Below are 27,073 nucleotides of genomic sequence, written 5' to 3'. Positions count from 1 at the left end.
CTTTTACCCTTTACCTCTCTCTTCCTCTCCTCTTTCTTCTTGTTTTTTTTTTTTTTTTTAAATCTGTATAAATAAGATCTATTGATTATATCAAGTTTCAGTGAAAGTTACCTCCTTGTGTTAAAAGTTTTTATCTTTTTCAATTTATACTTGGTAACTTGATTTGGCTACTTGAATTTATAAGGATTATTGCTTATCAGATTTTTAAAAATCATTAGCACAGGTAACTTCTGTTCATAACACATTGAATAGAACTATTTATATAACCTTTTACATGACCAGAATAGTGGATACCTCTAGCTTATGAATATTTCTTTCACGTGTTTGTTTTTCAGTGTTAATCAATTTGAGTCTTTATCTGGGCTTTCCAGCCAATCCCAGAATTCATTATGAAGCTTGAATTAGATGGGCATGTTTGTAGCCAGATGTATTTCTTCCTAGTTTTCCTGTCATCTGCAGGGAATCTGGTCTTCTGGTGTTGTTCAGCCAATGGACACTAAACCAGACTCTTCTTTTAAATACATTATTTGGCAAAAACAGTGTTGGTCAAAATAGAAACTTAACTCATTCAGCTTAATCAAAAAGAGGGAAATTTATGGGAAATAGAGTAATTAGTTGAGCTACAGAAATCAGTCAAGGTGGACCTTAGGTTGTCCAGCACCAGTGAATTTAAATATTTTCCACCTTTTTCTCCTTGTTCCTAAATATTTGCTCCTTATCTTCTGTTGGAGATAGACTTTCCCGTGTGCTGGAAAGCATGGCTGTAAGTAGCCCTAGGTTCGTTTGCTTCCACTTAAATGACTATAGTCATATGTGTATAGTGAAGAACAGATAGATAGCCACACATAGAATAGTCAGGAAAGCTGCATTTTAGGAAAATTGATGGGAAAGAATATAATTGTTCCTAACTAGAATCATGTGCCCACAGTACTCAATTACCTGGTCTAGTGGGATGAAGTACATGATTAGCCCATCTTGTATAACATGTCCTTCCTGTGGCCAGCTGGCAGTGTGTGTCATCAGAAGTCAGGTGTTAATATAATTATTACGGATCAAGGAACACCCTAATTTATGTTTATTATTTCTTCTTTATAGATAGCTATTTTGCTACCTAAGTTTTTCTCTTGTATGATTAGGAGAAAAGAACATTAACTTTCAAGTTTTTCAGTTTCCTGGATAAATGTTACTTAAAATTGTATCTCAGATTTCTTATGATTGTATTGTTTATTTCTGTATGAATCAGCTTAAGTATGTGCTAATCCGTGTGTTTGGGGCTTATGGTTTTTGTTCACATTAAAGACTTCAGAGGAAAAAACCTAGTTGCCCGTTTGGTTATGTTGTGAGATGGTGTAGCTAATGGAAGGAAAGAATGTTCTAGCAGAAGGAGCAGTGTATTCAAAGACCATTAAAATGTAGATAGTGTTTTGATAGATGTAATACATTTCTTCATTTCTCCCACGACATCTAATCATTCTTTCTAAGCCAAAGTCTCGGACTGTTTTTCTATAGTTTTCTTGTACCTATGGATTTCTAGATAAATTAGCCTTCCCTAGTAGTCCTTGTGCTCTTTACCCATATCCAGTTTTCCTACCTGGTCACAAAGAAGGCATGTGACTAGTTCTGTACTTTTTGTTATAAATATGACCCGTATCACCTCAGGTGACATACCCTATGTCTAGTTGCCAGTGTTAGGCCCTCCAGAGTTTTTTTTTTTCCCTATCCAGCCTGGTGATTAGCATTATTAAAAACAGTGACTACTGCTCTGTTAACCTGCATCCCTGCGTGACTGCAATAAACAGAGCTTCCCTTCCTACCTGAAATAGACACAGAGCATGAATGAAAACTAAACTTATTTTGTTTCAAGGCACAGAGATGGGAGAGTCTTCTTTTTCCCTGATTGTAACTACAGAGATGGGAGATCCTTAACAGGGTATAATGTAGCCTATTCTGATTACACACCTTCCCTGGAAAATGGCTCATTGATGGAGCTTCTGATATTTAAACATTTGATGATAACATTAGTAACTAATAATTATATTTTCAATTACTTCTTAAGCAATCTGCTTGGTGTTTTATAAAATATCTCACTAAATTCTTGATGTTTTCCTGTGAGAGAACAACTATGATTAGGTGGGAACTTGCCTATTTTATAGTGCTTATTTTGACTTAACATTTTTATTTTACTTACTGATGTAGTCTGTTGATTGAGTAAAGTATAGTTGATTTACCAATACAGTGTTGTGTTAGTTTCAGATGTATAGCAAAGTGATACTCCTTTCCAGGTTTCATTTCTACTATAGCTTATTGCAAGATATTGAATAGCGTTCCCAGTGCTATATAGTAGGTCCTTGTTGTTTATCTGTTTTATATATAGTAGTGTGTATCTGTTAATCTAAATTCCTAATTTATCCCTCACCTCAGGTAACTCTAAATTTGTTTTCTATGTCTGTGAGTCTGTTTCTGTTTTGTGAATAAGTTCATTTGTATAATTTCTTTAGATTCCACATATAAGGGATATCATATGGTATCATATGTTTACTGAAGACCCTTTTGAATAGTAGTGGTGAGTAGTCTTTGTCTTACTTCATTAAGTATGATAATCCCTAGGTTCATCTGTGTTGTGGCAAATGGTATTATTTCACTCCTTTTTATGCTAAATAATATTCCACTGTGTATTTATACCACATCTTCCTTATCCATTCATCTGTTGATGGACACTTAGGTTGCTTTCATGTCTTAGCTATTGTAAGCAGTTCTGCGATGAACATTAGGGTGCATGTATCTTTTCGAACTAGAGTTTTCATATTTTCCTGATATATACCCAGGTGTGGGATTGCTGGATCATATGGTGACTCTATTTTTAGTTTTTTAAGGAACTCTGATTTTGTTCTCCATAGTGGCCGCACCAGTGTACACTCCCATCAACAATGTAGGTGGGTTACCTTTTCTCCACACCCTCTTCAGCATTTATTATTTGTAGACTTTTTGATGATGGCCATTCTGACTGGAGTGAGGTGATACCTCATTATAGTTTTGATTTGCATTTCACTACTAACTAACAATGTTGAGTATCTTTTTATGTGCCTGTTTACCATCTGTATGTCTTCTTTAGAGAAGTGTCTGTTTAGGTCTATTGCCCATTTTTTGATTGGGTTGTTTGTTTTTCTGATATTGAGCTGTATGAGCTCTTCATATATTTTGGAAAGTAAGTCATTGTAAGTCATATCACTTACAAGTATTTTATTCCAGACATAGCCTTTTTAAACTTACTTGCTTCATCAATACCAAATTTATGCTTGGCATCTCTATTTATGTCTATCTGCATACATAACTTGTTTCAGTATGGAATCATGTTATAATCTGGAACTGTGATTTGCTCTGAGCTTACCCAGAATATAGAGTTTTTTATATTTTCAGGTAGCCAGCACCTATAAAATACTTGCTTCTTGTTGGAACACTTAAGTGCTAGGAGTAAAACAGTGATTGATGAGTAACCGATCTCAACTTTACTGAACTTATGGCCCTTATAGGCGATTATGCCCCAGTTATTTATTTGTGACAGTGTTTTCCCACAAATCTTTGATTTTAGGATGTGGCACTTAGAAGTGTTTCCTGTGGAAACAGAAAGTGCTTTGGGATAGGAGGTTTACAGTGGAAGAAAATTATGACTGGGGAGTTGTATCAAAATGATTAGCAGGAGACATGGTGTGTTTTTAAGATATGCAAAAGTATTTGCAGTTGAAAGTCCTGAATCTCTACTGCATCTGTTTCACATGATATGAATCTGCATTTTCGTTCAGTTTTATTCCTACTCCAAAAATAGTTTCATTTAATTCAGTTATATGTATGTGGCAAAAATTTGATCTGTTTACTAAAGACCATTCATTTTGAATAGTAGTGGTGAGTAGCTGTTGAACTTTCAGTTTAAAAACTAAGTAAATTAGTGGACAATTTTATGGGTAGTTTAGAATAATTCATTTATGTGCTGGTTTTTTTGTGTGTGCTTTGTCAGGATCCTGGAAATATTAGGATTTACTTACTCTTAATCAACCAGAAGAAATGGTTTGATTCACTTATTCTGTTTTAGATAATTTTAATTTCCAAGCTTAACTCAAAGTCAGGACATTTTCTATTTGTTGATTTCATGAGTACCACTTTCCTGTTTTTATTTCTCACTGTCTGCTGGCCAAAGTAATTGTGAAACTGTGTTCAGCAAACTTTTAAATCCTCAACCTCTTTCTTAAGCTCAGAAAGGTTCCAGATATCTGTTTTGCCCTTGATTATAGCTCTTCTTCAGCCTTCTCAAGTAAAACTTTCTTCACAACTCACAGACTTCAGGACGAAGATTTTAGTAAGGAATGCCTGTAAGAATTAATGATATCCTTGACTGTCTAGTTCCTCTCCCCATTTATGGGCAGAACAAAATACCATCTGGCCACCGTCTCTCTGCTTGCACTCAGGCAGTTGAATGTACTGCTCTAAATTTATGCCACAAACCTCAACAGGGCTTCAACAATGTCTGGCAGTGCTGCTACTCCTTCTTCACTTTCCATTAATACTGTGTTTCCACTCATTGCAAACCTCTTACAGCCCCCACTCTCATCTATGGACCTCACCTCAAACTTTATTGAGAAATCTGATGCAGCTGTCATCATCTTTGCATCACTGTATCTGCAAACCTACCTGCATTGGTCTTCAGGTTCTCAGTCTTCCTTTCTCTTGTTATTAAGAAACCTTCCCTGCCAGTCTAATTCCACTTCTTGTGACTCAGGTTCCATCTCTTCTTACTGTCTCTAGGGCTTCTTTCCTGCAGCTGGCATCTCTTTTATACATCATCAGTTTCTGTCTTTTGGTTGGATTTTCCCTCCAGCCTACAAACATACTCTGTTATCTGCCAGCCCTGATACATATGCAAATACATATAAATATGATGACAAACTATATACAGATACTTATATTTCATTCTTCTCTCTTCTATCTACTATTTCTTGTTCCTGTTCTTATCTAATAAATTATCTTCACTGAATCAAGTTTTTCTCCTATCTCAGTGTCTGTTTCTTCTCAATCATTTTTGTGGACTCTATTCTTTATCAGTCTTCTAAATTTTGATGGGCTCTAGGGTTGAGTCTTCTTTGCGTATACTCTGTTGGAGATTTCCTTATTAGCATTCTGTGACACCTAAATACATGTCCTGCCTCATAGTTCTTCCTGAGTGCTGAAATGCATAGCCAGCTGCCTACTTGATCATTTAATTAACCTCTCTTTTTGGTGATATAATACTTGATTTCTTCCCCTAGAGATTCCCCACTTCAGTGGCGTCACTGTCCATCCTGTTACCTACTTTAAAATTTTGGGGTCAGCTTTGATTCTTACTTCTCTCATTCTTCTCCCATATCTAATTTAACAGCTCTGTGCCACAGTGTTCTCATCTATAAAATGAGATGATAATTGTCAGTGATAAAATATCAGATGATGACACACATACGTCTGCTTTTGAAAATTCAAATTCTCATATCTTAGAATAAAATTAAAGCAACTTACCATGACTTTCAGGACTCTTCATAACCAGACCTTATGTCTAGTTGTTCTGACTGCATTTTGTCATCACTTTTGTTATCTTTAATTCTCTACTTTAAAACATAACTTTTTATGGGATGTCTTTTTGGTGGGGGTGGGGGGGTGGGAAGCAACTTCAGTTTTTGCTTTGTGCTTGTTTTGTGGTATTAAAATGTAAAGATAGTGCCAAATTTTAAATCAGTTGATGTTTTATCATCTAGTGAATCATTTCTCTTTATAAATAGACCTACTATGTTTTTCTAGTTTTGTGGGAGATTGGTAAAAATTCCTAGAAGTGAAATTGCTAAGTTAAAAGATAGGAGTGTTTTCAGACCTGTGAATCCTACTGAGGTAAATTTTTGAGACGTTGCATGACCAAAAAGGTTTCATTTACCCTCATGCTTGATTGGTAGTTTCCCTGAGGGTAGAAGTCTAGGTTCAGATCATTTTTATATAGGACAATGAAAACATTACTCCATTGTTTTTTCTGTTTAACAGCTTTATTGAGACATAATTCACATATCATAGAATGCATCCATTTAAGGAATATACTTCAGTTTTTAATATGTTCTCGGAGTTGTGCAGTTGTCACCCCAGTCACTGTAGAACATGTTCATCACCCCAAAAAGAATCCCCCAGACAGCAGTCATTCCCCATTCCCACTAATCCACCAGTCTTAGGCAACAAGTAATCTACTTTCTCTTTTCATGTTGCTGATCAAAAGCCTGATATTAATTCTAGTTATTTTGTAGGAACCATTTAGGGTTTTCTTTTCAACTCTGAATTTCTGAAATTTATTCATGGAAACTAGAATTTATTCAGACGTGAGTCTATTTTACTTATCTTACTTTACTTAAAACTTTATAAACTTTTTATTTTGTACTGATGTACAGTCAATTAACAATGTTGTGATAGTTTCAGGTGAACAGCAAAGGGACTCAGCCATACATATACATGTATTCATTCTCCCTGAAACCCCCCTTCCCATCCAGGCTGGCACATAACATTAAACAGAGTTCCCTGTGCTGTACAATAAGTCCTTGTTGGTTATCCATTTTAAATACAGCAGTGTGAACATGAGCTTCCCAGCGTCCCTCACTGTCATTCCATGATGCCTGGCTCTAGGTGAGTGATCACACCATTGTGGTTATCTGGGTCGTGAAGATCTTTTTTGTATAGTTCTTCTGTGTATTCTTGCAATCTCTTCTTAATATCTTCTGCTTCTGTTAGGTCCATACCATTTCTGTCCTTTATTGTGCTCATCTTTGCATGAAATTTTCCCTTGGTATCTCTAATTTTCTTGAATTTTCTTGAAGAGATCTCTAGTCCTACATTAAAAAGTACATATATAGTACTGAGTTATATTTGAGTTTGTCCTCACAGGTTAGATTATTTTGTGGCTTTATTTTTTTGTTTTTGTCAAGTTTTGAATCTAGATTTTGCTAGTTTCATAAAACGAATTTGAAAGGTTTTCTTTTTTATATGTACTATCACCTATTAATTGATAGTGTATTTCCTTAAAGATTTGATAGAAATCATTGATTTGAACCTGATACCTTCTTGTTGGGGGGAGGGGCATCAGTGCCTGTAGTTTTTTTTCTGCCATTGCCACCCTTCAGTTCTTTCTATAGCAGTTCTTATGCGTTATATTTTAGCATAGATTTTTTTTTAAAAATCACGTTTTTTGAAGAGTGAATTTTGCCTTTTGTAAGTTGTGAGAAATGATCTGTTGTTTACTAATATATAGTTCAGTTCAATCGCTCAGTCGTGTCCGACTCTTTGAGACCCCATGGACTGCAACACACCAGGCCTCCTGTCCATCAGCAACTCCTGGAGTTTACTCAAATTCGTGTCCATTGAGTCGGTGATGCCATCCACCAATCTCATCTTCTGTCATCCCCTTCTCCTCCTGTCTTCAGTCTTTCCCAGAATCAGGGTCTTTGCAAATGAGTCAGCTCTTCGCATCTGGTGGCCAAAGTCTTAGCGTTTCAGCTTCATCAGTCCTTCCAATGAACATTCAGGACTGATTTCCTTTAGGATGGACTGGTTGGATCTCTTTGCAGTCCAAGGGACTCTCAGGAGTCTTCTCCAACACCACAGTCAAAAGCATCAATTCTTTGACGCTCAGCTTTCTTTATAGTCCAGCTCTCACATCCATACATGACTAATGGAAAAACCATAGCCTTGACTAGACGGACCTTTGTTGGCAAAGTAATGTCTCTGCTTTTTAATATGCTATCTAGGTTGGTCATAACTTTTCTTTCAAGGAGTAAGCATCGTTTTATTTCATGGCTGCAGTCACCATCTGCAGTGATTTTGGAGACCAAAAAAATAAAATCTGCTACTGTTTCCCCATCTATTTCCCATGACGTGATGGGACCAGATGCCATGATATTTGTTTTCTGAATGTTGAGCTTTAAGCCAACATTTTCACTCTCCTCTTTGACTTTTATCAAGAGGCTCTTTAGTTCTTCTTCACTTTCTGCCATAAGGGTGGTGTCATCCACATATCTGAATTTATTGATATTTCTCCTGGCAGTCTTGATGCCAGCTTGTGCTTCATCCAATCCAGTGTTTATCATGATGTACTCTGCATATAAGTTAAATAAGCAGGGTGACAATATACAGCCTTGACGTACTCCTTTTCCTATTTGGAACCAGTCTGTTGTTCCATGTCCACTTCTAACTGTTGCTTCCTGACCTGCATATAGGTTTCTCAAGAGGCAGGTCAGGTCAGGTCTGGTATTCCCATCTCTTTCAGAATTTTCAACAGTTTATTGTGATCCACACAGTCAAAGGCTTTGGCATAGTCAGTAAAGCAGAAGTAGATGTTTTTCTGGAACTCTCTTGCCTTTTTGATGATCCAGCAGATGTTGGCAATTTGATCTCTGGTTCCTCTGCCCTTTCTAAAAGCAGCTTGAACATCTGGAAGTTCACGGTTCATGTATTGTTGAAGCCTGGCTTGAAGAATTTTGAGCATTACTTTCCTAGCGTGTGAGATGAGTGCAATTGTGCAGTAGTTTGAGCATTCTTTGGCATTGCCTTTCTTAGGGATTGGAATGAAAACTGACCTTTTCCAGTCCTGTGGCCATTGATGAGTTTTCCAAATTTGCTGGCATATTGAGTGCAGCACTTTCACAGCATCATCTTTTAGGATTTGAAATAGCTCAACTGGAATTCCATCACCTCCACTAGCTTTGTTCATAGTGATGCTTCCTAAGGCCCACTTGACTTCACATTCCAGGATGTCTGGTCTAGTGAGTGATCACATCATCGTGATTATCTGGGTCGTGAAGATCTTTTTTGTACAGTTCTTCTGTGTATTCTTGTCACCTCTTCTTAATATCTTCTGCTTCTGTTAGGTCCATACCATTCTGTCCTTTATTGAGCCCATCTTTGCATGAAATGTTCCCTTGGTATCTCTAATTTTCTTGAAGAGATCTCTAGTCTTTCCCATTCTGTTACTTTCCTCTCTTTCTTTGCACTGATCACTGAGGAAGGCTTTCTTATCTCTCCTTGCTATTCTTTGGAACTCTGCATTCAGATGGGTATATCTTTCCTTTTCTCCTTTGCTTTTGGCTTCTCTTCTTTTCACAGCTATTTGTAAGGCCTCCTCAGACAGCTGTTTTGGTTTTTTGCATTTCTTTTTCTTGGGGATGGTCTTGATCCCTGTCTCCTATACAGAACCTCCACCCATAGTTCATCAGGCACTCTATCAGATCTAGTCCCTTAAATCTATTTGTCACTTCTACTGTGTAATCCTTAGGGATTTGATTTAGGTCATACCTGGTTGGTCTAGTGGTTTTCCCTACTTTCTTCAATTTAAGTCTGAATTTGGCAATAAGGAGTTTATGATCTGAGCCACAGTCAGCTCCCGGTCTTGTTTTTGCTAACTGTATAGAGCTTCTCCATCTTTGGCTGCAAAGAATATAATCAGTCTGATTTTGGTGTTGACCATCTGGTGATGTCCATGTGTAGAATCTTCTCTTGTGTTGTTGGAAGAGGTTGTTTGCTATGACGAGTGCATTCTTTGGAAGAACTCTATTAGCCTTTGCCCTTTACTAATATTACTTGGTTTTAATTGCTATGTTCTGCTGAAGAGATCAAAAAAGGATAGGAATTCTTCTGGTACCTTTCTTGAAATTTTTTGTTTTTAATTCTTTCATTTCCCCTTTAGGATTGTGGTAACAGTTTTTCTTGTTTTTTCAAGAAGACATTTTAAGCCAAAACTCTATATCTACTGTTAACTTTACAATATCTTATTCTACTTTTTAATATATCATCAAAGTATTATTATCATCACAGTTTCTTTTTTCTTATTCTTTAGGAAAAATCTGAAAGAGTTTGCTTGCTCAGACTGATTTTTTTCTAATTATAAGTGAGTGTTCATAGAGATTTTTCTTCATTCTTTGGCTATAAAATTACTTTTGTTTGGAAGGAAGTTAAGAAACCTGCCTTTCAGGCAGTTGTGGTTTGGCCCTGCCTTATGTAAATCTTAGCATTTTCTACCACCAGGAAGAAAAGGAATCAATTCTAATCAGCTCAGTCTCCTCGTTTCTCGCATGCTCTTTGCCCTCTCTAATTTTTTTTTTCTTTCTTTTTCTACCATTCTTTGGGTGAATGGTTCTTTACCCTAACCACACGAGTTTTATCTGTGGAACTTTAAGGGGGAAAAGGAAAAAGAGAAATTGTAGGTAATAGAGTACTTAATTTCTTGGACTGTAAAGAATTGCTGAACTAGGATTAATTTTTCTCTCTTATCCTATTCTGAAGAAAGCTTAAATCTTAGCTCCAGCACTAACTTGAATACCTGTAATGACTAAGACACCAAGATAAGTGATGAGGGAATAAAAGATGAATAAAACTTATTTCTGATTTCAAAGTAGCTAATAGACATGAAAAACATAATCAATTTTAGAATATCAAATTCTGATTATAAAGCTGTTCTGCCCTGGGTGGTCAGTGAACTCATCATGGAGGGAGTTTATCATTTTCTGAGATGAAGAGACTGTAAGAAAAACAGATTTTGAAACAGGACTTGGTGGATAAATATCAAGTTAACTTTTGAACATGTTAAGTTTGAAATACTTATCTTAATAAGTATGTAGGAATGTACAGTAGGCACCTGAACAAAAATACCATGGAGTTGAGAGAACAGAGCTGGATTTAAAAATTTGGACTTCATCAGTACATATATAAAGCCACGGGATTAGATAAGATTACTTGGGGAGTAAATGTAACTAGAGAAAAGACATCCTAATGCTTGGTGGGGATATGAGAAATTAGCCAAGGATTCATAAAGGAAAATATTGTAATATCTGATTATAGAAAAAACTAGAAACTTCTGTCATTTCTTCTCAAACTTTAATAAGGATCATTTTGATAAAGTTCAGTAAGTTTGAAATGGGGCCTGAGATTCTGCTGCTCCTACACACTTCCAGAAGATTATGCTGCTGGTAGTCTATGAACCATGCTTTGAATAGCAAGACAATCTATGACTAAAGAGACAAAGTAAAAAGAAGGAAAGACTGCAGCATTTGTAGGAGAATAAGGATTAATATCCAGAAAAAAGGGCATCTAGAAACTGAAAAGAAAAAAAAATTGAAGGGAGAAAGAATATGGATAGAGAATTTTTCATAAAGAAATTTAAATGGTCTTACATTTAGATCTTTAATCCATTTTGAGTTTATTTTTGTGTATGGTGTTAGAAAGTGTTCTAGTTTCATTCTTTTACAAGTGGTTGACCAGTTTTCCCAGCACCACTTGTTAAAGAGGTTGTCTTTTTTCCATTGTATATCCCTGCCTCCTTTGTCGAAGATAAGGTGTCCATAGGTTCGTGGATTTATCTCTGGGCTTTCTATTCTGTTCCATTGATCTATATTTCTGTCTCTGTGCCAGTACCATACTGTCTTGATGACTGTGGCTTTGTAGTAGAGTCTGAAGTCAGGCAGGTTGATTCCTCCAGTTCCATTCTTCTTTCTCAAGATTACTTTGGCTATTCGAGGTTTTTTGTATTTCCATACAAATTGTGAAATTCTTTGGTCTAGTTCTGTGAAAAATACCATTGGTAGCTTGATAGGGATTGCATTGAATCTATAGACTGCTTTGGGTAGAATAGCCATTTTGACAATATTGATTCTTCCAATCCATGAACACGGTATGTTTCTCCATCTGTTTGTGTCCTCTTTGATTTCGTTCATCAGTGTTTTATAGTTTTCTATGTATAGGTCTTTTGTTTCTTTAGGTAGATATACTCCTAAGTATTTTATTCTTTTTGTTGCAATGGTGACAATAAACTCAAAATGGATTAAAGATCTAAATGTAAGACCAGAAACTATAAAACTCCTAGAGGAGAACATAGGCAAAACACTCTCCGACATAAATCACAGCAAGATCCTCTATGACTCACCTCCCAGAATATTGGAAATAAAAGCAAAACTAAACAAATGGGACCTAATGAAACTTAAAAGCTTTTGCACAACAAAGGAAACTATAAGTAAGGTGAAAAGACAGCCCTCAGATTGGGAGAAAATAATAGCAAATGAAGAAATAGACAAAGGATTAATCTCAAAAATATACAAGCAACTCCTGCAGCTCAATTCCAGAAAAATAAATGACCCAATCAAAAAATGGGCCAAAGAACTAAACAGACATTTCTCCAAAGAAGACATACAGATGGCTAACAAACACATGAAAAGATGCTCAACATCACTCATTATCAGAGAAATGCAAATCAAAACCACAATGAGGTACCATTACACGCCAGTCAGGATGGCTGCTATCCAAAAGTCTACAAGCAATAAATGCTGGAGAGGGTGTGGAGAAAAGGGAACCCTCTTACACTGTTGGTGGGAATGCAGACTAGTACAGCCGCTATGGAGAACAGTATGGAGATTTCTTAAAAAACTGGAAATAGAACTGCCATATGACCCAGCAATCCCACTTCTGGGCATACACACTGAGGAAACCAGATCTGAAAGAGACACGTGCACCCCAATGTTCATTGCAGCACTGTTTATAATAGCCAGGACATGGAAGCAACCTAGATGCCCATCAGCAGATGAATGGATAAGGAAGCTGTGGTACATATACACCATGGAATATTACTCAGCCATTAAAAAGAATTCATTTGAACCAGTCCTAATGAGATGGATGAAGCTGGAGCCCCTTATACAGAGTGAAGTAAGCCAGAAAGACAAAGAACATTACAGCATACTAACACATATATATGGAATTTAGAAAGATGGTAACGATAACCCTATATGCAAAACAGAAAAAGAGACACAGAAATACAGAACAGACTTTTGAACTCCGTGGGAGAAGGCGAGGGTGGGATGTTTCGAGAGGAATCGGGTGGAGAGGGAGGTGGGAGCGGGGATTGGGATGGGGAATACATGTAAATCCATGGCTGATTCATATCAATGCATGACAAAACCCACTGAAATGTTGTGAAGTAATTAGCCTCCAACTAATTAAAAAAAAAAAAAAGAAAACAAACAAACAAAAAAAAATTTAAATGGTCAATAAGCGTGGAAAATGCTGAACTTTCCTGGGAAATACAAATTGAAACAAGAAGATCACGTTTCCCCCATTAAGATCAGGAAAAATTTTTAAGTTTGATAATATACACTGTGGTGGGATTGTGGGGAAAGGGTGGACTGATACCCTAATAGGAGGTATCTTGGTACTTTTGTCCTTTTTGGAAGACCGTTTGCCATACTGATATTTTTAAATGAGCGTATCCTTCAATTTTGGAATCCTGTGCCTCACTATCTAAAAGGAAAACTTCTACCTTTGCCCAGAAAGGCATTACAGAGCCATTTTGAAGCATTGTCTAAAGCTGGGAGAGGTGAAATAATCTAAATGTCCTCCAGGAAGGAATTATTAAATAAACCAAGTGCCCTTTGCTTATTTGTTCTCCTTTGTACATTTAAAAAATTATCTCACATTTTTCATTATAACTTTAAATAATTTAAGTGGCCTTGATTTCTAGAGTATATTTTATGTTAAATACATTTTCAGTCACACCATAAAATTACAGATTTAAATCATTCAGTTTATAGAGAGTATCTGTAGACAGTATATACTGTAGTGTAATTTGCAAAAAAGCATGTTTTGCATTTGCAAAAATCACTCAGATAGATTGAACTCACTTTTCACTAAGAAAAAAAAAAATCTGCTTATTTATCTTAAACATGTACTGTGTGCCTATACTATGACCATTAGACTTCTGAATTCTCAGTTGGATGGCTGGATAAATGGATAAGGCTTGAAACCTTCCCAAGAATTTGTTTCACTGATAAAATAAGGTCTTGCTCTTAATATCCACCCCCCCCCCCTTTTTTTGTTAAGGGATTTTCCTTCTTTTCTTGTTTGTTAGGTAGTTTGAAGTTTGTATAGCTCAGAAGAGTACACGTTAGTAGATGCACTTGAGATGGATAAGGATTTTGCCTTTCTTTTACAAAGTGGAGAATTACAAAGCAGTGATCTTTAAAGGAGAGGAAGAAAGAAGAACTATTTGTTAAGCAGATCAGTTAGAAAGAATACAAATAGACACTGGAAATCTGGAAATGATTCTCCTAAAATCATCCATATCCACCTAACCTTAAGTTACCTTTGAAGTTTGAAGACCATTGAAATAAGCAGTGTCCTAACATTATGAAGTGAATGTTGTCTTGTCTGAACTTATGATGTTGTAATACAGCCATTTAAAAGGTGTAAAATAGGACTACCCTGGTGGCACAGTGGATTAGAATCCATCTGTCAATGAAGGGACATGGCTTTGATCCCTGGTCCGGAAAGATTCTGCATGCCGTGGAGCAGCTAAGCCCAGGCACAACTACTGAGCCTCTGTGCCTGGAACCTGTGCTCTGTAATAAAAAGGCACCAGAAGGAGAAGCCCACACGCCACGGTGAAAAGTAGCCCTCCGCTCACCACAGCCAGAGAAAGTCTGTGCACAGCAATGAAGGAAAATCAATTAATTAATTAATTAAAACTGAAACTATATTAAAAGAACAAATACTTAAAAACACTCAAAAAAATAAAAGCAAAATACATACATATTGACATGGAAAGAATTCTGAGGCATGTTGTTTGGTGAAGAAAGCAAGTGTTGAGAATATTTTAATAAGTAATGTTTACATGTATTTGTCTATTTTATGTATGTATGTATTTTTGTTTTTTATTTGAGTAAAAAGAAGTTATGGAAGAATGTATACCAAACCATAAATAGGACTTAACTTTTTGGCAGGACACCCAGAAATATGGGGAATGTGAAAAGAGATTTTTGCTGCTTGTTCCTGAATACTCATGTATTACTTAAATGTTTTGTAGTTGAGAATATATTGTATTACTAGTGTAAGAAGAAGTTTAAAATAAATCATCTCGAGATCTCTAAGCTCTAAATTTCAAGGAACACTGACAGTTACTATAATATTTCAGTAGGAATATTAAGATATTTCTAATTCATATTCTAAATGATTTGTATTTAAATTCTTTTAAAATATTTTTTAGGTGTGGAATATCAAACAAATGATTAAGTTGACACAGGAGCATATAGAGGCCCTATTGGACAAATTTGGTGGGGAGCATAATCCACCATCAATATATCTGGAGGTAAGCTTTTGAGTGTCATATTTGTAGTAATTTTGAGAAAAAGAAAATGAACTTGTAAGATGCATTTGTATTGGTAATATGGGTTATTTTAGGGAGTGGGATTAAAAATAGATATGGGAAGAGAGAATTAGCTTTGTCTTTATTGTACTCTTTATAATGTTGTTTCACTTGTTACAATAAATATGTAGTATTTGGTAATTTGGGAAATAGCAAAACTAAGAAGAAGCTGTATATAAACTTCAAAATATTACCCTGGTTTAAAAGAAGAAAAAATTACTGAAAAAAGAGAAAACATTCTTTTCTGGAGGTCAGCAAACTAGTTGCTGTATTAGAAAATGGGGAGAATTTTGCGAAATATCTTGTTTCCAGAACAAATCCTCCTCAAATAGGTTTTTGCTTCCTCATGGGTAAAATTTACAAAATTTGAGTATCTCAAGATTGCTTAACGTTACAGTTTAATAGTGCCTTGAAACTTTTGTATCCAGTCTCAAACATCATTGTAAGTTTATAGATTAGTTATTGTTCTTAATCTTATGAGGTAGCCGTTACTGTAATAATCACAGATAAGTTTTCTTGGCATTAGTTTCCTTATGTAAGTCACTCAAGTTCCACAGCAAGGAAGCTGTTATAGAATCTAGGCAGTCAGGCTCCACAACCCATACCACTTACCACTGCACTATACTGCCAGTCTCCATAAAAACTAGCTCCAACTATAAGCACCAGTCATACTGGGAGATAACCCTAGATTACAAATGATCAGGTTACCATTTGCCTTCAAATGCCAGAGATTTTTTTGGCATGGATCGACAGACTCCTAAACCAAAATTCTAATTTAGTAATCTAATTACTTTTAAGGGGTAAGTTAAATCTATATTTCAAGAGAAAGTAAGTTTGTATATTTCTAAAATTACCTTGAAAGTTTGGAAATAACTGCTAATATTCTCTCTTTATGTGGCTTATCACAGACCACACTGCCAGTTAGTATCAGTGCTAGGACTGGAATTCATACCTCTGAATGCTAGTTAGTGTATTTTGTAATATCACATGCTCTCTGTTTTACTTTTGTGTGTGAGGAGAAGAAGCGAAGGGGTCACAAGGAGGCAAATGGTCCTGGTGAAAATGATAATTGCTTGTTAATCAGAATTAGACAACTTAACCAGCAGTTTTTCTGCCAACCATTTTTGTGTCAGGAAACTTTCCCCACCCTCAGATGTAATACATTTGCATCAATAACATGGTTTCACTATAGCAGGGATTCATTCGCCCCTCCACACACGTACTCTTCAGACTTTTTACTATTCGAATTATATCTAACTAGGACTGTATAGGGCTACCCAGGTGGCTCAGTGGTAAAGAATCTGCCTGCAGTGCAGGAGACGTGGGTTCCATCCCTGGGTTGGGAAAATCCCCTGGAGAAGGAAATGGCAACTCACTCTAGTATTCTTGCCTGCAAAATCTCATGGACAGAAAAGTGGCAAGCTGCAGTCCATGGGGTCACAAAAAGTCAGACACAACCTAGCAGCTGAATGACAACAACAGGACAGTTTACAGCAGACTATACCTCATAGGTTGTATCATTAGCACATAGATTCTTACTGTCAGGGACTAACATTACACAGTTTCTCTGTAGAAAGCAGTATAATATAGTGGTTGAGATGAACCATGGAGTTACACAGACCCTCTGTTTGAATTGTAGCTCTGCCTTAATTTCTGCAGACAGGTTACCTAACCTCCCTATCTCACCTAATTGGTAAAATGGGAATATATCACACATGGTAATTTAAAGACTAAATTTTGAGTTTACTATTATGAAATAAGTGCTCCATAAATCTTTGATTCATTTATTCAACAGGCAGTTATTGAGTGCCTGCTAACATTCATACTTGTCTAGGCTCTGGGGATATATATTAAAAAAAACAAGGAATCCCCTTCTCCCAATCTCTGCCTTGAGATAGCTTATATTTTAATCAAGGGAGTGGTTTACAGAAAATAAATACATAAATAAGTTAAAACATTGAACTTAACCACCATTTGATTTAGTATGAAGAGGAGCCTGGCCGGAATTGAGAGTTTTCTTCCCTGAGGAAAGTTGACCAGGCCAAGGGAAAAGACTTGTGGGTCCTGATATTTGAAGGCCCTTAAGTGAGTAATCTACTGATTACCCACTGAGACCCATCATTCTCCTTTCTGTCTCAATGAATTTTGCAACTCTAGGAATGTCGTATAAGTGGAATTCTAACATATTTATCCTGTAACTGACTGATTTCACTTAGCATAATGTCTTCAAGCTTGATCCATGTTGAAGAATGTATCAAAAGTTTCTTCCTATTTAAGGCTGAAAAATATTTCATTGTATATATATGTATACCTGTATATAATATAATGTATGTTATCCATTTATCTATTGATGGCTACCATCAGTGGTTGGTTGTTTCCACCTTTTGGTTATTGTGAATAATACTGACTTTACCTTTTGGGGGTGTATATACCCAGAAGTGGAATTACTGAATCATAAGATAATTCTATATTAAATTTTTAAAGGAATTGCCATTCTGTTTTCCATAAGCAGCTACATTTTTCATTCCCATTAACAATCCTTTATATCTTTGCTAAGACTTATTTTCTGTATGAGTGTGTGTAATAATAGCTATCCTAATGAGTGTGAAGGGATATCTCATTGTGGAAATGCAGATCTCCAGCTTTGTTCTTTTTCAAGATTGTTTTGACTATTTGGGATCCCTTGGTTTTTCTCATGAATTTCAGGATGGTGTTTTTCTGGTTCTGCAAACACATTGGAATTTTGTTAGGGGTTGCGTTCAATCTATAGATTGCTTTGTGTAGTATTGACATCTTCAAGGTTCGTAACTCTTAAATACAAATGAACAGTTAAGAATAACCAGATATTTGAAGAAAGCTTTTAACAGGAAAGATAATGGCAGAAATGGTCAAAAGGGACTCAGAAACAGTGCAGAGAACAGAGAAAATTTGAAAATCGCTGTAACATCAAAGATAAGAGAAGATCCATAATCTGTTCTTGCTTCATGGTTGAATTAAAGAAGCAAAAGTATTAAAGAATAAGAAAGAGCTCTTGGAAACTAAAATAGTAAGAGTTAAAATAGTATAGTAGGGAATTTATATATGTGTGTGTATCTGCATGTGCATATATAAATAGACAAATAAACATACACTGTAAAGTTAAGGACTTCCCTGGTGGCTCAGACAGTAAAGCGTTTGTCTACAACACAGGAGACCTGGGTTCGATCCCTGGGTTGGGAAGATCCCCTGGAGAAGGAAATGGCAACCCATTCCGGTACTCTTGCCTGGAAAATCCCATGGACAGAGGAGCCTGGTAGACCATGCAGTCCATGCGGTCGCGAAAAGTCGGACACGACTGAACGACTTCACTCACTCATATAAAGTTAAGGACATCTTCCAGAAAGCCGAATAATACAAAGATAGAAAATATTAAAGGAAAGATGGGGAAAATTAGAGAATAAATCTAGATCTGCAAAAACCAAACAACAGGCTGTCCAAACTTGTTTTTAATTTCTCCTCCCACAGTGAGAAACATGGAGGTAACTTATTCAAAGATTGATTTCTGTAGCTCAGGTTGTTACACACTGGCATAGATTACTACCATCCTTTGGGTTTTTCCATCTGCAGCAGATCTGAGAATTGTACTCTTAACACAATACCTCAAGTCCAGAAGCAGGGATCACAGATACTCTCTGGTGTACTGAGTTATTTCATGGAGGAAAACCTTCCCCTCAAATCCCCTACAAGTCTTTACATCTCACCGACCAGAAGGGGGTTACATAACTCCTAGACTAGTGATTCTGCTTACATTTTCTGAAATAAGAGGCTAAAAAGTAAAAATTTTTCAGTGTTCACAGTCTGGCTTCAGATTAGTTTGTGCAGTGGCAGATAGAAGTTGTGCGCTAGTTATTTCATTACATAGCATTTCCAAAGAAACCATTTTGATGTTTCCATAGAAAGTTAAATCTTTACCTATCCCCACATTTCTTCCTCACAGCAAAGCAGAATGAAATCAGTTATATCACCATCAGAAATCCTCGTGATTTTCTTTTTTCTGTGTACTAATTTATTTAAAAGCAAGCTTTTAAGTTCTAGATTTTCTCCTACTGGCATGTGAATAATAATTAACACTGTTGATTCCCTTGATGATAACTGCAGTGAAATGAGCTGTCGTACTCTAAAAGAATTTCAGTTTTGTCTTTTCAGTCTTTGGTTCCAATCTTTTCTTTTTACCATCATACAAAGAAATTTCCCCTAAAAGTCATTTCCCAGAATTTCTTATTTTTGTCCCAATTCTTTTATTTTTACTCATCCAACAAATTATTTGAATGCCTTCTGTATGTAAGATGTAATGCTGAATGCTTTTCTAGAAGTAGATTCCTGTTTCTGGACCTGATTTATTGGATTCCAGAAGTGAAGGGAACAAAGTTTCTGGAATAACCCTCCAATCTACCACCACATTTATGTGTATGCTCAGATCCCCTGCAGACAGACAGTAAAGCTCTTAACATTTATTGAGTGCTTGCTATGCCAGGAACTGTTCCAAGCATATAGTAGCAGATCATTTAATCCTCAACCTGCCCTTTGAGTTATATTAGTACTCATTTCCATTTCAAAGAAGAGACTCAGGCAAAGAGGATTTTAATAATAACGTGACCAGTGTTACACAACTAGCAAGTGGGGTAGCCAGTTTGAAGCCAGACATTCTGAATTCAGAATCTGTATTTTTTTTTTAATGAGTCTTCTGTAACTGCTTACATTTTCTCCATGTGTATGTCTTCTTTTTTTTTTTTTCTTTTTTATCAGAACCTGTGCTCTTAATTGCTTTATCATTATTATTATGCTTACAGCCTTTCTGATCCTTAGCTTGTGTAGAACTGAAGATAATGCAAAGACGTTTATCGAAACAGATACTGTAATGAAAATAATACTGGAAGCTAGGTGCTTCCTGTGGAATGCAGAACAGTTCATTAATTATCAGTCGTGGATAGTTTGAAAGATTTCATTGTATCTTGTGAGATTAAGTTCAATAAGAATAAATATAATGAACTCTAATGATTAAAAATTTTTTATTCCATTGTTTTTTCCTATTATGTTTTAATTAAGTAGGGTCTTAATTTTCTTCCCATTTTTAATTGAGAAATAATTCATGAACTGTGATTCACTTTTTTAAAGTATACAGTTGAGTAATTTATAGTATATGCACAAAATTGTACAGTCATCACCATCATATAATTCCAAAACATTTTTATCACACCAAAAGAAACCTTTTACCCATTGGCATTCATTCTCTCCAATCCCTGTCAGCCACTTACCTAGTTTCTTAATCCGTGGATTTGCCTTTTTGAACATTTTGTGTGAATGAATTCAACCAAGTCATAGCATGTAGCGTTCATTCCTTTTTTGGCTAATGTTCTATCATCCATTCTATTGTCCATGTGATGTGGATACATCACATTTTGTTTATCCGTTGATCAGCTGATGGACATTTAGGTTGTTACCACTTTTGGGCTGTCATGAGTAAAGCTGCTATAAACATTCATGTACAAGTTTTTGTGGTAGACATGTTTTCAGTTCTTTTGGTTGTGTACCTTGGGATGGAATTGCTGTGTCCTTTGGTTACTCTGTTTTAACTTTTTGAGGAACTACCAAACTGCTTTCCGAAGTGGCTGCACCATTTTACATTCCCACAAGCAATGTGTGAGGGTTCTAGTTTCTATACATCATTGCCGAATTGTTAGTTTCCATTTATTATTATTATTACCATCCTAGTAAGTGTGAATTGGCATCTCCTTGTGGTTCTGATTTGTAATTCATTAGTAACTAATGATGTTAAGCATCTTTTTCATGTGCTTGTTAGCCATTTTTATATTTTCTAGGGGAAAATGTCTATTCAGATCCTTTGCCCATTAAAAAAAACTGGGTTGTCTTTTTATTGCTGAGTTGTAAGAGTTCTTTCTATACTCTGGGTGGGAAATCCTTGTCAGATTTGATTTGCAAATATTTCCTCCCGTTCTATGAGATGTGTCCCCCCCCAGCTCTTTTGATAGTGTCTTTTGAAGCACAAAAGCTTGGATTTTGATGAAGTCGAGTTTATCTGTTTTTTCGTTGGTTACTGTGTTTTGGTGTGTCATCTGAGAAACTATTGCCTAGTCCAGGGTCATGATGATTCACTCCTATTAATGTTTTCTTGTAAGAGTTTTTTAGTTTTAACTCTTTTTTTAAAAATTATCTTTAAATGGAGGATAATTGCTTTAGAATGTTGTGTTGGTTTCTACCCTACAACAACATGAATTAGCCGTAAGAATACATGTATCCCCTCCCTCTTGAACCTCCCTCCCACCTCTGCCCATCCTGCCCCTCTAGGTCTTGCTCTTCCTAAGTGTATGATCCGCTTTGAGTTAATCTTTGAACATGATGTTAGGTAATAGTCCAGCTTCATTCTTCTGCATGCAGGTATTCAGTTGTACTAGTAACATTGTCAAAAATCAGTTAACCATAAATGTAAGGCTTTTTTCCCCCGGACTCTTAATTTGCCTTGTTATGTGTGTATCAGTACCACATGTCTTGGTTATTTTAGCTATGTAGTAACTTTTGAAATCAGGAAATGTGAATCTTCCAACTCTGTTCTTTTTTGCGATTGTTTTAGTTATTCTGAGTCCTTTGTACTTCTTTGTGATTTTAAGAACAGCCATCCATTTCTGCAGACAGGCCAATTGGGATTTTGATAAGGATTGCATTGAATCTGTATATCAATTTGAGGAGTATTTTCATCTAAATAATATTGTGTTCTTTTCTCCACATTCTTTTGTTTTTTTAGTTCGAGAACTATACTTCAGTTTAAAAAAGAAGCCATTGAATAAACAAATGGATAAAAAAATAAATAACATGAGTTGTGCCCTCAAGTACCTTACAGTTTGGTAGAGTCATGTTGAGAACCTAGTCAAGTAATATATTGGGTTAGAGAAAAAGTTGAGGTTTTTCTGTAATGTCTTGTGGAAAAATTTGAATGAACTTGTTGACCAACCCAGTAGTAGTAACAGTAATAATGATAAGAACTGTTACTACTTATTACTACTAATAAAAGTATTGGGTTTTTGCTATGTGGTAGTCTCTGTGATAACTTTCTTTACTATTATTTATCTCAATGCTCACAAAGTTTTTTCACAAATGATTTTTTTAAACCATATAAAGAAAAGTGTGATAATACTGTAAAGAAGGTGAAAAGATTTTGTCAAGCAGAGCTTTGAATTGGACTTCGAAAAATGGGTAGGATTTTGATGAGAAAGAATGGGATTTTGGAAAAGCTGCCTCTTGAAGAAATACCTGGTTTCTGCAACTTCTTGAAGCACCAGAGGAATTTCATTGATGGTAGTACTAGTGCTTGAGGTATATGTTTATGCGAGATGACCCACTCACATTTTCAGGGTAAGAAAATGAAGGAAAAGGGAAAGTTGGAAGATAAAAGAAAAAATGGAGACAGTGATGAACCAAGGCCTCCGTAGTTGGGGACCTTAACCACCCAATGCTAGCATTAAATTAAGAACAAAAGAAGGATGGAGGGAAATGGGGAGAATTGCTCAAAGAAAGAAGAGGAAACTTTTATTTGATGGCTTTGATCTTCAGAGTAAATTTGAATGTAATGGTATTTTCTGAGTGAATTAAAGTTGGGGAATGAAGTTAGGAGCTAGAGAAGCATAGAAAAGGTTGGAGTAAATGTTGTGAGACATGTAGTATGAATTAAAAATAAGTACAAATTTTCATGCAGTAACGTAGAGGACTAATTTCCATGAATTGATAATGGAACTCAGTGGCCTTGTTTTATTATTTTCTTCAGTAATATGTGGTAACCTGAGAGAAAGAATGGAATAATTGAATGATGGAATTTACCCAGAGTTGGTATTTAACAAGCAAGTTGGTAAAAGAATAAGAATTAACCAGACAGTCTAAGATATTACCAGTGCATTGTTGAAATAGTGAGTCACAAAGCATGGGAAGAAAATAGCAAAGAAATCTGAAAAACTTTTAAGAGATTAATATTGACCATGAACCAGAGTAGTAGTGTGGTAGTGAGATTTAAGACATTTAAGAAATTTAAGACAATGGGATAAGTGTGTGTGCACAGGAGTGTGGGAGGTTCCCAACTGAGATCTTGTCATCATTTAGAACGCTTTTGTAAAGAATTATTTGTATCTCTGAATCTTGTAGGTAGAGCAGAAATAAATGCCTTTGTAGATAAAAGGTTTAGATAACTTTAAGATAGGGGTGTTATAAGAGTAATCACCAAAAAAAAAAAAAAGAGTAATCACCATCCACACTGAATGCAGCAAGGATAATGGGGTGAAATGAGCCAAACCAGATACAAAACAAGGCGGGGAAGGAAGTACCTTGGTAGATTGCATATATGAGAATGGAGAGAAGTAGAATAAGTAAATGTTTTGTATTTAAGAAAGAGTTATTGTAATATATTTTCAAAAATTAAGGCTAATATTTTGATACAGAGTTAACATTCTGAACATTTGTTTACATTTATTACTTTTCCTAAGCTTAACTCTGTGTAGTAAATGTGCCTGCTCAGATGATAATAAGATTACATGATCTATGCAAGGAGGAATTTTTGTCTCCTTAGACTGTATGTATATAATCTTCAAAGGGTAGGGATTGTGTTGGTCTTTATTTTTGTGATTTGAGCCCCAAATAGTAGCAGGCACATGTATGCTCAGTATATATTTATTGAATGATTAAGTATCAGTAAGTGGATCATACTGAAAAAAGATATCCTTAAGTAATTAGCCCATGGAACTGAAAGCTAAATAGAAACATAGCTCAGTAGATTTTGGACTGATTTGGCTATAATGCCCTGAAATGCTGTGAAACGTTTTGGGGTCAACATTGGGCAACTATTGGATTGTAAAGGAGAGTGCTTTTTTATGTAGTTTAATTAAGCCCTTCAGTAACTCATTTTAGTATTTTCCCTCCCCCCTAAAAAAAGTTATATGGTGAGATCAGACATCAGGTGTGGTGGCCTATATTGAATTGAAATTTCTCCTTTATTCTCCTCTGAAAGTATTGGTCACTTAGTCGTGTCTGACTCTTTGTGACCCCATGGACTGTAGCCCACCAGGTTATTCTGTCCATGGAATTCTCCAGACAAGAATACTGGCGTGGGTTGCCATTTCCTTCTCCATTTTTCTCCTCTTCCTGTGATAATTCTTCCTTGCTTATAGAATGAAGTTCAGGCTTCAAAGCATAGTATATACAATTTCTCCAAGCTGGTCCTTTACCCACTTTTCTTTTTTACCCACTTTTCTAGTCTTATGATTTGTGTTCCTATTCTTCACTTAAATTACACAAACATCTATTGATCCCTTGATATGTCCCAGGTATTGTATGACAGTCAGCCATACTAGTCCATAGTTTTCCTCTGACTTAAAATTTCTAACCTCCTTACTCTGTTAAAAATGTCTCCTGTACTACACAGTACTCTCTTCTCGCCACTTAACTCTATCTATATAAATGGTAACATTTTAAGCTGCCCCCCCTTCCTCACTCTTACCTTGTATCAAAATCATTCTTTCTCATATATAACACAATAAAAATGCAGCCATTTGCTTCTCTGCAGCCCAGTAATAAACTCTCTAGGTAATGGGAAATGCCACTTTTAAAATTTTGTGGCCTTTTATAAATGTGTGTGGTGTTCTATCTATTTGGGGTGGTAGGGAGACGTGGTGGTGGATTATGGCGTGGAGGGGAGAAGGTGATTACCACTGCAGTAAAGAACCGTGGGCATATACATTTGAATCCATTCTGTCTCTTAAATTTTCAATTATCATTCTATTTTCAAGATTCTTCCTGCTTTTAGAAAATGATATCTTATGTGATCATGTGACCTTTCAGCTTTAGTAAAATGATACTTTACCCTGATGGGTAATGGTCTCAAAATTTCTTGACTACAGGATGTAAACCACCTTTTCAAATAAAATTCTATTCTCTAAGCAGTGTTTGATGGGAAAGGGGAGGTCGTAAGGTATCCATAGTGCGAAAAAGAAGATATTTTTAACTAATAACTGTTTCAGAAAAAAGGTCACAGTTATGCATCCTCTAGTCCCTGTTGAGGAGACTTTGGTGGTTATGGTGAGACCTGGCACTGTGTACCTTTGCCTGCCTGCCAAATCGCTTTAGTCATGTCCGACTCTTTGCAAACCCATGGACTGTAGCCCATCCGGCTCCTTTGTCCATGGGATTCTCCAGGCAAGAATATTGGAGTTGGTTGCCATGCCCTCCTCCAGGGGATCTTCCTGACCCAGGGATCGAACCCACATTTCATGTCTCCTGCATTGGCAGGTAGGTTCTTTACCACTAGCGCCACCTGGACTGTGTACCTTAGGCTTGTCTTTTTGACAGATCTCTCTTAACACCTTCTCCTTTTCAACCTCTCTCAGTTGTTTAGAGAGAGACCGAGAGAGATGTGAAACCTTGTATACCTATAACTTATCTAGAAAAAAATGCTTTGATGTAGTAGTTTATCTTATGTTAGATGTGTAGTTTGAAAGATAAATTGTGATTTGGCCAGAAAATAGCTAACACTAGTTTTTTTAAATTAATATTCATGGCTGTTATGGACATCATACATGTATGTGTGTGTGTCAGTTTCTAAATGTAGTGTCTTATTACAAAAGATTTATCAGTTTAAAGATAAAGGTACTAATTTACAATACTTCCAGTACTTATTTTGTAATTTGTAACACAAAATCCTTTTAGCTAGATTATAAAAAGCTTATAATCAAAAACTAAAATTTCATATTTCCTTTTGTTACTGTCAGGAAAAAGTCCAGATTCAATGTAAGTCTACTTTATTTTATAGGCCTATGAAGAATACACCAGCAAGCTAGATGCCCTCCAACAAAGAGAACAACAGTTATTGGAATCCCTGGGGAATGGAACTGATTTTTCTGTTTCTAGCTCTGCATCAACGGACACCGTTACATCTTCTTCTTCTTCTAGCCTTTCAGTGCTGCCTTCATCTCTTTCAGTTTTTCAAAATCCCACAGATGTGTCACGGAGCAACCCCAAGTCACCACAAAAACCTATCGTTAGAGTCTTCCTGCCCAATAAACAGAGGACAGTGGTGAGTCAGCTTTTAATTCATCGTGGCTTTTTCTTCGTATTTTTCAGAAAGACTAGTTGTGGAAAATGAAATGTGATACCCAGTGGTCATGCAAATGGAAGCATCCATTTAAACAAGAATGGAAAAGACATAGTTATTTGGTGCCAAAGTTTGTGTTCCTTAAGTGGAACAAATTGCATTGTCTTTAGTGTCACATGTATACCTGTCTACCAAGCTTGAACCACACTCACGTCTGAGTACTAGTTTAGAATCAGTCAGAATTTTGAGACTTAAGCTTGTTTGTCATCTAACATATGTCAGGTAAGATTTGTTTTTTGCCATAGAGAAATCCCTGTTTGGATTTATTATCAAATGTTGGATTCTTAGTGTGCTTGACATTTTTCGTCTTGTTTACATAAGTTTTGATTGTTGATAATTATATCATCATTGGAACATAGTACTCTGTAAATAACCTTTAAAGCAGGGAAATCTGCAGAATAATTATAGATGGTCTGTAATCTCAAGTGCAACAAGTACTGCCAGTGGACATAACTGAATGGAAAAATGCATCTACCTGCATCACTCATTTTTTTATAATGTATATGGTTATTTTGACATTAATAAAAAAAACCATTTCATTGCCTTATACAATTGAAGCCAAAGTAATCTTTTAATTTTTCCCCTCAGATAGCATTAGTATTGCTTCACAGAAAAAGTTTGCTGATTTACTTATGCTGTAGTGGCCTCTAGTGGGGTCA

At 36.0% G+C, this 27,073-nt stretch overlaps 1 protein-coding gene across 3 annotated transcripts in view; it reads left to right on the top strand.

The window, feature by feature from the left end:
• BRAF (B-Raf proto-oncogene, serine/threonine kinase) overlaps nucleotides 1-27,073 on the top strand; it is a 158,697-nt gene that overhangs the window by 48,854 nt on the left and 82,770 nt on the right. For all 3 annotated transcript variants that reach the window (XM_061165935.1, XM_061165934.1, XM_061165936.1), the window contains exons 2-3: nucleotides 15,071-15,172; nucleotides 26,073-26,336. In XM_061165935.1, coding sequence (XP_061021918.1) covers nucleotides 15,071-15,172; nucleotides 26,073-26,336 — 366 coding nt within the window. The remainder of the gene's footprint in view (nucleotides 1-15,070; nucleotides 15,173-26,072; nucleotides 26,337-27,073) is intronic.

The sequence above is a fragment of the Dama dama genome, chromosome 18, assembly GCF_033118175.1.
Source record: "Dama dama isolate Ldn47 chromosome 18, ASM3311817v1, whole genome shotgun sequence".
Classification (NCBI taxonomy): Eukaryota; Metazoa; Chordata; class Mammalia; order Artiodactyla; family Cervidae; genus Dama; species Dama dama.
This window is presented reverse-complemented; position numbering and strand designations above follow the sequence as displayed.